Consider the following 12,620-nt stretch of genomic DNA (forward strand, 5'->3'; position numbering starts at 1 on the left):
CAGTTGAGTCCACAGCAAAATTTTTTGGGAAGAAAACAAATATAGGCCAGACCATGAAATGAGAGCAGGATTAGAATGGGAAAGGAACTCAGGGAGGAAAAGCTGGTTGCTTTTGCCATTTGGCATTGGGGCCACACAAAAAAACAGGGGCGGCTGTAAAGACAGAGTTGGCTTGAATGTTATAACTATGCCATATGAGAAAGGGATATCTGCTTTATGAGCTGTGCAAAATCTTTCATCAAGACTTGGTTGTGAAACTAGAATTTGGGGTTAATTGTTTTTACCAATTTATCTGAGCTTGGATTTCTCACAAACAGTTCAGAGCAATTATTGAGTCAGTGATTCAGTAACTGGAATTCATACATCCCAATGTCATATAGTCTTGTTTCTATTCCGTGATTGGATGACCTATACCTTATAATAAACATCTGCCTCAAACATTATTTATTCATTCATTCAACTAATCTTGACTGTGAAATTGAAATTAACTTTTTGAAAATGTTAGTATAAAAAAGTTTGGTTGCTAGGGAACAGCAAATAATAAAGAGGTAAGAGTAGATAGAATCAAAATCCAGTGAACTGTTTGCACTATGTTTTTTTGTTTTGCTTTACCCTCTTTATTCAGATGTATCCATAAGAAATGTGGTGCATGGACTGTAGTGAATCTACCTTGACTCTCTATATGATTCATAGATCAGCATACTCTTTAATAGATATAAAAGTATTTTGCATTAAAATATGTGTGGTGCTTTAGATATTCCAGCAATCTGACTTCTGAATCCTAAAAAACTCTTCAGAAATGGGAAATTGAGCTTCTGGATTTTTTTGTTTTGCATTTTAACAAGTGCTGATTTTACATATTTTGAAAGATTCTTTTCTGAACTTCCTGGTTCATATGTAAGTATACTCTGTTGTATGGTATATAACTACATGATCACATTTAATATTCTGATGGTTTTATTAACAAGTATAATACATATTGTATACTGTATATAGTATGAGGACTGTACAGTACAAATTTATGTTCACAGTTTGACATGACAAAATGTCATTACTGAATTCCCATTGGACTACCAAAGTAGAAACAGTGAAAGTACATTAAACATTCACATCTTTAGTAAGAAAGATTACCAAAATGTTTCAGTATTTGCAAGTTATAGTAATGCATGCTAGAAACCTTTAATTACCCAGTCTTATTAGCTTATAAAATATATTACATTTTATTAAAAAAATTTCTGTATAGTTTATACAAGTATTAAAGTAAATGTAATATCCCTGCTACATTTGCAGGTAATGTTTTAAGAAATGCTAAGCAGAAAGATTATTTTGACCCTCTAACATTTAAAGTACATAAATAGCAGAAAAGTGCTAATATCTGTAAGACAATGAACATTTTTGTAACCCTCTTAATACATGTAAAATGTTTTTTGTTTTGTTTAAGAAACGATTTGCATTCATTTACAGTTTGCTAACCTTGACAGAGACAAAACACAGACAACATATTCAGACAAGCTTGTGGCGTTAGATCACTACAGAACTACAGTGTATATTTAAATAAAACCATATTACTGTCATACCTGTTTAACTCCGAAGGATTGTCTCGGAAATATGTAATCCATTTTAATGTTGAATGGTACATACAGGTACAATATCAGTATAATGGTATTCCAAGTTACATACTGTACAGTGCAATACTGCTAGTGCACAGGTTTTTCTTTTAAATACACAAAGCAAATCCTGCAGCAGAGTTGTGTGTGTGTCTTTAGACCCAGTCCTGCTTCCATTCAGGTCAACAAGAGGAGGAGTGAGCTCTCTAGACTGGAGCTGATACTTGTTTAGTATTTCCTTAGTTATATTTTTTTTTTGGATGCACTCCCCAAACTAAAGTTAGAGTTAATGCCCCATTTAAAATGCAGATTCACATTTTGAACTAAAAAGATAAAATTTACTTTGTAATCACTTTTCTGACTTCCCAGAAGATATGACGCCACATATATAAAGTGAAAAATCCTATAACAAAACATTTACATGAAACTATCTTATTTAGTTACCAGTAATTAAGATTCTATTTAATGTTTAAATTTAAACCTGCTGTCAATGTCCTATATCATAAAGCATATGGCCAAGGGCATTTTATAATTATATTGCATCTTAACAGTATTTCTCCCTACAACTCATTATAAATATCGTTAACAGAGGCAAACAGGTTAACAGCTGATTTAATAGCCTACATGTCAGGGATTTAATGCTCTGCTGGAGTAACTTCATTAACTTCAGTGGAGTTATGCCAGAAGACCACGCAGCCCCAGATTATAGTGAGCAAAAGATGCAAACACTTAAAACTGTTCTATGGAAGACCAAAAAAAAAAAATAAAAAAAAAAAATTAGCAGCACAGGAAATTTAATGTCACAAAAAATACCAAATTTGATGTGAATAAATTAGTTAAAAATAGAAATGGAATTAGAATGTCTGACACCTGCCTTTCTTTATAGGATCCTATCTGCTTGTTTCCAGGTTTTAATTGAGTTGTTTTCATCCACAGCATGCCAAACACCTATCCTCCTGTGATATGTTTAAAAGTTCAAATTCAGGAATTGAGCCTGTAGCAGCTCATTGTGTGGAGCCCCTATTAAAGTCAATAGAGTTCTTCAGGTATGGAACAGCTAGCTGTAAATAACTACAGCTTAATTTTGATATCAATTTTGATTCTGTGATGTTACAGGCACTTGAAAAAAAAAATTGGTCTAGTCTACGCTAGTTCTCTTTCCAGGAAGTTTTTTCGTACGTGACAGAGCCACGTATCAACAGAAGGCTGAGAGAATTTACCTGGTAATTACATTTCTATCCAGTTACACAACTATAAATCTGGCATAGCTTCAATTCCAGGATTCCATAGGTTCCAGGAAAGTTACTCCAGACTTACAGTGGTGCAGGAGAGCAGAATGTGGCTCAGATCCCTTACACCAGCATTCACACAAAACTTCCAAGTGCTGGGAGATATGGTATGAAAATTCTCATTCCTCACTGTATGTTTTGACTGTGTAACACCACAGCACTGCAAAAGGGTAAGAGATTCCTTAGATCAGAGGCTCTCAACTTTTCTTTCTTTCTGAGGCCCCACCAACATGCTATAAAAACTCCACAGCCCACCTGTGGCACAACAACTAGTTTTCTGCATATAAAAGCCAGGGCCTGCATTAGGGGGTAGCAAGCAGGGCAATTGCCTGGGACCTTTGGCTTCAGCCCTGGGTGGTGGGGCTCAAGGCCTCTGCCTTCAGCCCCATGTGGTGGGGCTTCAGCTTTCTGACTTGGGCCCCAGCGAGTCTAATGCCCTGCTTGGTGGAACCCCTGAAACCTGCTCACGGCCCCCCAGGGGGCCCCAGGCCCCTGGTTGAGAACTGCTGCCTTAGATAAATGGATGTCCAGTTCCATACTTTAGTATATGTTAATTTTAGAGCAGGGGAAATATTTCATATTTTACGTCAGAAGCACCCTTTGCACTTTTCTGTACAATAAGTGAAAATATCCCTAATTACTCTGACACTCAGCATTAAAGTTCAGATAGCTGTAAGGTATCATTTTATTCTTTACCCTCCCAAACATCTATACATTGGCCTATATTTATACTATTGGAGACGCGCACCTTCCTGCCAGTTTTGCTGACAGAGGGGAGCAGCTGTCGATGTCAGGTAAATGTGAACCACACTGCCAAGAGAGTAAACTGGCACAACTCTTGGATCTGCAGGATTTTCCAGGTGTCCACAGTGTTTAGGGTCATGAACACTTCCTGCGCCACCGGGTCTCAAATTCTTTCGCATAGAGGGCAGCATGCAGATATTTTCTTTTCCAGTGGGTTTTTCCACGAAGTGAAAATTTGACTGACATTCTCATATTGCAGGAACTACGCCTGATTTGCATAATGAACTGAACAAAAAACGTTGTGGTGCATAACAGTCTAGACAAATACATCTTGTTTCCATGCGGTGCCACAAAAGCAGCCAACTAATAAATGCAGGAACCTCCCTTTTAATGCAGTTAACATCTCCAAAGTTCTGGAACATATTTAGCACCAAACTTTAGGTTATTTATTTTATTTTGTTAACTGAAACTGGGAGTTGAACCTTTCTGACTCAATTTGTTAATACAACAAGCACATCCATGGGATCTCTTGGTCCACCTAGCATCAAGAAACCAACAGAGCCACAAATCAAATCACAGAGTCATTAAATGGCTTATCAAGCCTACTCTCGTCATTTGAGACATTTACACAACTCAATTTCTCACAGGAAGTGCTTCCTATTGGATGCCATTTAGCTTTTTGCCATCAAAAAAATCTTGTGAACTAAAATTTAAATACTGTAGTGTATCAAATTGGCACTCACTTCCATCAATGGTACAGGTTGGAGCATTCTGATATGACAATTGCTGCTTTTGAGGTACGATGAAGTTTTTAAAAGAACAGGAAACACAGGGGAGTGATTATCAAGGGATACATCTTTACCCCTGAAATGAGGTATGGTAGGTCTCTATGAATGTCATTTCATGTCATGTCATAGGAGTACCGTGTGTGTTCCATCTATATGGCTGCACACAAAACAGAGATAGTGTCACACAGGAATCACACACTTAAGGAATCTACCAAAGCATCATGCAATAAACACAAGCTCACGTACTGCAGTATAATACAAAAGATAGGTGACGTTGGTTTAGAGGCACAATCATGTGTACACATCAATTTCTGCTGATGATTCTTCAAATAATATTATTAATTTAGCCCAAATCAGTTATCACTTAATTTTTCATGATGTAAAGAGAGTACTTTGCTTAGGTTAGCTATTACAGTGTCATTCACTGTCTTGGCAGAGGGGATTTCTACAGTGAGAAGTGTCTTTCTAAAAGTGTTGCTTTAAACACGCTGCTGTAACCAGCAATGTTGGAAAGTCCATTCATTGCACTGTTGAGCATAAAAGGAGAGCGTATCCTTTGCAGGGCTCATAAATAAAGTCTCTGGCAAGGACTGGATATTCAATAACATTTACTAGTTGATCAATATATGCTGGCTATATTATATGGCAAAACCAACAAAGTTGCTAGTTTACAAATTCCCTTATTCACAAAGGAATACATAACATATACTGTCTGCAGGAAGGGTTTGCTTAGCATCCCTCGGAAAAAAAAAATGTTCACATTCTTTAGGTCTGACCCGTGGCAAGGACATAGCAGGGTTAGATAACATCTATTACTGACCATATGGAAGCTTTTAATTGTGTAAGATCAGAGATTCAGACCAGCTGAATTCAAATTAAAATGCACATGTAAAAAAGAAAGTGTGATGGGAGTTGAGGGACAAGAGACATTCAGACTAGCATATGGCGTTTCCTGTGGAGAGCAAGATGGTCCGAGCGTGAGAAACTACGGTCACAGTCCGGGCACTGGAAGGGTTTGATTCCGGTATGTTTACGGAAATGTCGTGTTAGTTCATCAGAACGAGCAAACTTCCACGTGCATCCCTCCCAGGTGCACTTGTATGGCTTTTCACCTGGGAAAGGGAACAGAAAATGAGGGATTTAAAGTGGGGAAAAAAGGGTGGGGCTTCTCCAGGGTGTTTCTGAATGTTAACACACAAACATGTGAACTGCTTTATACCATATGATTCATCCTCTCTCTCCCAGCTAATTCTCTTCTACTCACCCAAACTGACCTATCTAGCTAGCATAGTTTGTGAAGTTCTTGGTTTGCTTATGAATTTCTAAATGTGCATGAAGTGACTAGGTCAAGAAGGGTTGTGTGTTACATCTTGTTTGTATTGCTCTGTCAACACATCTCTTCCTTTCTTACCCCTACATGTTTGTACAGCATCTAACACTACAGGGTCCCAATTTGGTTGCAGTCGCTATGAGTTACTGTAATGTAAATAATGATGTTGTCATAAGAGGTATAGTTAAAGGTGGATCCGCTTAACTAATTTCCTTTCTATGAGCCTGATTCTCATTTCCACTAAGCTCCATTACATTGCTGGGAAGTAAATGGCCATAGTGTAACTAGGAATCAGGCCTTGTATCTTCTCTGAACAGGTCTTACTGTCACAAGCTTCCAGTGTATGTCCAAACAATGTGTCAAGGCATGCCTGGAACATGGTGATTGAGAATAGGTATGGGGACATCTTTATTTGAAAGGAGCTCTTAGAAAAGAGCATTCAGAAGGAACCTGACCAGTATTTAAGAGTGGCTGGATGCAATGCCGAAACCTTAACAGACACTTTACATTTGGCACCCAGTTCAGGCCTGTGTAAATGAGTGCTACTCCTATGGAATTCTCAAAGCCAAATGTAGCAGTGATGTAAGTTGTGAGGTAGTGCAGTGAATGGCATTTGGTGGGTGTGCAAATGAGTACCTTGCATGCCATGTGGGCAGAAGTGGGTATAGCAGAAAGAAAAGAAAAAAGCAACCGACATGAGCATATAAGAGATACTAGGAGGAGCTTACTTTGACTTACAGCCTCCTGCTAGCTGCTTTTCCTGCTCCATCCCCCTTCTACTCCATTGCCTGTAAGGGCATATTTAAGCTTGGAGTGAGGGGGGTTATTCCCAGCTCAAGGAGATATACACTAGCTCTGACTGACCTAGAGTGCTAAGAACAGATTGTTGCCGGAGCAGCACAGCAGGCAGGAGGGGATGCCTAGAGTACGTACCCAACTGAGACCACAGGCAGGCACGCGGGGTGGCTACACTGCTCATGTCATTGTGGCTACACTCTGTTTGCAGTGTGCTAGTTCAATCAGAGCTAGTGTGAATATTTCTCCTTGAGCTTTCACACCCCTAGCTCCAATTGTAGACATACCCCATGTTACACACATTTTAACATAAGAACGACCATGCCGGGTCAGACCAAAGGTCCATCTAGCCCAGTATCCTGTCTTCCGACAGTGGCCAATGCCAGGTGCCCCAGAGGGAATGAACAGATAATCATCAAGTGATCCATTCCCTGTCGCTCATTTTGCAAACCCAAATGAATGTCAAACCTGTCTAGCCTGCCTGACTTCACCATTTATACCTGACATGTAACCTACCATTACCACTGAATTTTAATCTTGGGTTTCCATAGCCAACCCGGACTAAAGGGAAGATTTTACCACTACACAATGGGACTTCCTGGGACATGTGACTAGGACTCAGTGAGCTGGCAGAAGGAGATACGGTTAGATTGATTTACCCCTTCTTTCTTTAAAATGTTGTCTTGGTGGTCTGTACTTTAAACAGAACTCAGATAAATTTATGTTAGCCCATATATTTCCTTTAGTTTGAAAAAGCCTGAAGCACCTGTTAGATATCTAGAGCTGGTCTTCTGCAGAAACCAGAAGTCTGGCCTGGACTGATCCAGACCAATATGGATGAAAGGAAAGTGTACCAAGACTCATACCTGTATGCGTTCTTCTGTGAGCTTTTAGGTGGGAGCTTTTAGTATAGACCTTATTGCAACCTTCATAATCACATCTGTGTATTCTGCGTTTCCTTTGTGTGTCTGGAGATTCCACAGGTAAAGGTCTCTTTCCTGGCTGAACTATAACTGAAGGGTGATTCCTATGAAAGTGAAGATATAGGTTATGACTGATGAAAAGTATTTGACAAAGTAAACCTCATTCAGTGATCCACAATAAAGCCCCTTTATTCACTACCACTCTGTCTCTTGGCAGTGTGAACTACATTACATGTACGTAAAAGAATTTAAGACGACTTAGCAAATTTCATAGATTTTAGCAATAATATTTTGATTCTTTCCTCTTTTGAGTTCATTCACTTTGTGGCATGAGCAAAACCAAAGATATTCTTCTCAGCATGCTTGGATTTTAATTTATTTTTACTTATAAAGAAATGAAAGTCAGACTCTTGTTTCTCAGGCAAGTATGCTCAGGATTTCCAAACTCTCTCACTGAGTTTCCAGTTAACTTTCATTGCTTTTGTTTACATTTTTTATTCTTCCTTAGAAGTCAGCTAATTTGTTTTTAATTTAAAACAGCTTTTCCATATTATTAAAGACATCATATCTTTAGTCTTAAAGCAGAACTCAGAGTTTTTATTGTTCCAGCCACTCCTTTAGAGAGTAATTAAGAATTTCCTGTTTGGTGCTGGCAGAAGGGTGCGGCCTCCCTTTACGACTGACGTCAATTCCTAAAAGTAGAGTTTAGACTGCATGTCACACCCACAGGATGTCTGAAATTGGCACTCCACCTTCATAAACATGATTTTCTTGCCTTTAACCCCACAGGTACTATTCAGGTAAGACATATACATATTTATATATATTTATATATATATATATATATATATATATACACACACACACACACACACACACAATTATGTGTATATTGAATAAACACACCTTTCTAAGGATATTATCAGCTGCATATATAAAATCACTGGGACAGTCATGAACCTGCCTTCTATGCCAATGTTAGAGGAAGGAAAAGAGCAAAATATATATTTTTAAACAGATAGGCCTTTTAAATCACACAGCTTCACCGGACACATTTTTCAACTGATTAATGAATACATATTACAGAGTCTTATATATTTTCTAGCTTTTAAGTGAAACTTAATATGCCACTTTCCACAGCTCACATTGGCCAGGAACAGCAAACCGCAGCCACTGGGAGCTGGGGGCGGCCGTGCCTAAGGACAGTCAGTGTAAACAAACTGTCTCGCGGCCCGCCAGCAGATTACCCTGATGGGCCACATGCGGCCCGCAGGTTGCTCACCACAGCTATGAGTCCTGAGTCACTTGGTGACTTCTTTGTGAGCCTAAGGTGCCATGAGTAACTCAAAAAAGCATATCCAGCGATGGAAAGATTTGTTGTTCAACATCATATTAATTGTAGTTAAAATATTATGATGGGCTCACCAGATAATGCTGTTATACAGTCCTACATGTTCCTAGAATGTGAGCAAGATTTTAATCTTAGAAGAAATGTTCTATTATTGTTAGTTTTGTTATGCAGTAGTCCTTTGACAGATGTTGTGGCAGACAGAAGAGAGTAAATTCTCTGCTTTATTCTCTGTATTTGGAGGCAATTCCTTAGACACCAGCTTCTTGAGAAGTAGGCATTGGTGTGCAAGCTGACATTGGTGGAAGAGGAGGTTGCCTGCATGCAGTTTGTGATGGCCTTTGTTCCAGACTGGTATAGGTGTATAAATAAAGCAAGTTACACTTAGAGTACACGCAGACTCTCTTTTTCTTATTTCTCTTCCATTGGGAAGCCAACCTGCAATACTACAAAATTCTGCAAGTGATTTCCAGAGTGGGACACTGGTTTAAGAAATGAGACAATGGTATCCGAAGAAGGGCCAACATTATTAAATAACTGCTGAAATAAAAGATCATCTGTAATTCCATAAGGTCTTGTCTCTGCTTACACAAGCATATCTGAATTCATTTGAGCCTTGCGCATGTGGGTGTTTTTCTCAAACAGCTAACAATGTCTTCCAAAAATCATGTTATGACCGTTTATTTAAGCACGGCCTTGTCCCCACACCCACAGCCCACGTGATGAGGGTAGCATGAGTCAAACTTTGATTTCACACAAACAAGAAAACACAAAATTAAGGCTTCATATTACGTTTCATCCATGTCTGTGTATGGCAATAGTCTGAGAACAATACATGAACTTTGATTTAAAGGGAGAACTCGGATATTTCTTTAATTCCTACACAACAGATATTGACTTTGGGTTAAGATAGCTAGACTGTACAACCCACCAATGCTCATTGTAAGACGTCAATGGCTTTTATATATTTTACATACAACCCCCCTCCCCTTTCAATATTTAGATAGCAAATTCAAGCACTCAAGAGTTAGAAAATGCCAGATTTATGGTTGCTTGTGCCACCTTCATTCAGTCCCCTTATATGTACATCCCATGCACTGAAAAGGCAAGGGTCCTGTAGAAAAATAGCATGTTATTATATAAATATAATAATGCACGTTCAGAAGCGGACCAAATTAAGGTTGCATGCGAAACTCAAAATCTGACTAACTTTCAAGTGCTTGATTTTGCGACTAAAATAATGTTAGTTTAGTGCAATATTTTGTATATGATGTCCTAGGGTTTTTTGAAAGGACAAAGTTAAAAACTATTATGCACAAATGACCTCCCTATCATGCATCAATAGTAGGATCTGAACCATGAGCCTTCAACACTACAGCTCAGATTGCAACCATTACAGGACTAACAACACTACATGGCAGTAGGAGAAGGCTGACATTCCAGAGTGGAGGAAGGGCTGCTGGTGCCCTATGCTGGGTCCAGGGGGTGATCCAGGGGAGTCCAGCCCAGCTCATTCTCTCTGCTCCACCCTAGACTACTAGATCCAGGGGTTTATTGCTTGGCGTTCTCTCCCTGCACCCCTGGGAGGTAGGGGACTCCTGTCCCATATGATGCTTCTGGTAGGGATGAGACTTTGGGGCCATGTGCCAGGCTGTCGAGGATGGAGGGATTCTTGGGGGAAGCCCAGCCCAGCTCTCCCCAACTACTGCTATAACTGATCTGGCATTCCCAGGCATTCCCAGCATAGTGTCGTCTGCTTTGGCAGAAGCATGGGCCAGGCTCTCTAGAACGTTCAGTGACTGTGGCGGCTGCCAGAATTTCCCTGAGGAAATGGTGATTTTTAACACTACAACTGAGGTAGATCTGAATGGAGTTACATGGGACAAAAACGGTATTTCTGTAGCCTGAGGAGTTTCTCCCTGGAAATATCAAAGGCCTGCTACCACCAGGACGTGTTGCTGCTTCTCTAAGAAAAGGTCACAAAAATTCACCCCATCCCCAATGTAACATTTTTCCAGGTTACCACAATTTAATAGCTGTTTAAATATGGGCCTGATTCTGCGAGACTATTACAGGAAGAACTACTATTGACTGTACTGGAAGCTCCATTTGTAGTGGTTTGCAGGACTGGGCCCTATATCACGTTAGGAACACATTATACAATTATAGAAGATCTATGCAGTTCACATGTACATAGCATTCATACTAACCATTACACTGCTGAGGCTGAAGGGAAGAGGGGGAAAAAACTAAGCACAAACTCCAATTCATTTACAGTCTGCAACCCTTATTTATGATATTTTACTACATGCTTCAAAGCACAGTAGCTTTCCCCTCAAAGAACTTTTGTTGCCCCCGTATATGGAACCCAATGTATAGCAGGCAGTATGCTTCATTGTTCAACTGAAGATAGATACTTTAGGACTAATTACTTACTCTTGCAACATTACTTGCTGAGGAGACAAGGAGGTCATCATTGGAGGAGACATTTGTTCAGGATAGAACTCGGTTCTTGGTGGTTCGATTCCTGGTTCTACTTTGATCGTTTTCTTTAATGTGGGCTTCTCATAAGATTCAATTACAGGCACTAGAGGAAAAAAAATCATATATATATATATAAAAGAATCAAATATATAAAGAGTTATAAAGAGTTATGTGAGTTATTGATATCAATAGATTTATATGGGTATCAATAGAGCAGAATTTGATTGAGTAAAACTAGGGGAAAATATTCACACAGTAAAGTCTAGGTATTGTATGTTTTAGAAGAAAACAAAAGAATATTTGTCTCTCTTTTTCATTTCCCTTCAAAATATTCTGACTTACCCTAAAAAACTCAGGGATACACAGTTATTTTTCCAGATTTGACTAGCAAAAAAGGAGTAGTGGCACTAATTGTTTTGCTGGCCAGGGAAGAAAATGTGTCATGCCCCTTTTCCACAGCAACAGAGCAAAACAAAAAAACCAAACCACACCAAAGCAAACTAAAAAAACAAAACTCCTCCTCCCCTTATAGCCAGCTGAATGGAGTGGAGGAACACCTCCTCTCCTCCCCAAAATAAAAACAACCCCAAACCATTGAATGGCACAGCAGTACAGCAAGCCCCTGGAAGTTGGTGCCCAGGGCAACTGTGCTGCGTAAAAGAGCACTGGTCCCGCATAAAAGAGAAACGTAGCACAACAGCACCCACCTGGCATGCTACTTGGATTTTCCAACTCTTCTGCAAGAACAGTGGACACCATTATAGGTTGATGGAGATGTGGAGCATACATAAAAGGAACAGGCTGGACCACAAGTGGCTGTATAACTGGAAGTATTCCAGGGCTCCTAAGTCCAGGGCGTGAAAGAGCAGCCATTACTGGAGGGATTGTTAATGGCATGGAAAAAGGCTGAACTCCTGGGGGAGGTGGTGGGGTGAATTTTTTCATAGGCGGGCTGGGAGAGGACAAAGTTAATCCAGGTGAGGCTCTTCTATGTACAGTCTGAAATTTCAGAGGAGAAGGAGAACTTCCAGCTGAACATGGTGAGCTTCGTTTATTCACTGTAAGGTCAACTGGCTCCATTTGGATTCCATTAGCTAGTCCTTCTGGGGTTGGATAGAATTTATTGTGCAACATATTTGGGGTAGGATAAATGACACTGTATTTGTTTGGCTTCATTTGGTCCATGTAATTGGACTGGTATGACTGTGAGAGGGAAAAAAAAAAAAAAAGAAGATGAGAATTGATACAGAAGCCATAACAGGGGAAAAAATAAAAATCTAGTGCTAAGTTACTAATGACTGATCAAGTGAAG

At 39.5% G+C, this 12,620-nt stretch overlaps 1 protein-coding gene across 3 annotated transcripts in view; it reads right to left on the reverse strand.

The window, feature by feature from the left end:
* Positions 1–939: 939 nt before the first annotated feature.
* The window catches only part of KLF3 (KLF transcription factor 3), a 33,200-nt gene continuing 21,519 nt past the window's right edge, over positions 940–12,620 (reverse strand). For all 3 annotated transcript variants that reach the window (XM_073342286.1, XM_073342287.1, XM_073342285.1), the window contains 4 exons: positions 12,016–12,511; positions 11,261–11,411; positions 7,420–7,580; positions 940–5,540 (listed from right to left, as the gene is read on the reverse strand). In XM_073342286.1, the coding sequence (XP_073198387.1) occupies positions 5,359–5,540; positions 7,420–7,580; positions 11,261–11,411; positions 12,016–12,511 (990 nt within the window). In that variant the 3' untranslated portion in view covers positions 940–5,358. The remainder of the gene's footprint in view (positions 5,541–7,419; positions 7,581–11,260; positions 11,412–12,015; positions 12,512–12,620) is intronic.

The sequence above is a fragment of the Lepidochelys kempii genome, chromosome 4 (assembly GCF_965140265.1).
Source record: "Lepidochelys kempii isolate rLepKem1 chromosome 4, rLepKem1.hap2, whole genome shotgun sequence".
In the NCBI taxonomy this organism is placed as follows: domain Eukaryota; kingdom Metazoa; phylum Chordata; order Testudines; family Cheloniidae; genus Lepidochelys; species Lepidochelys kempii.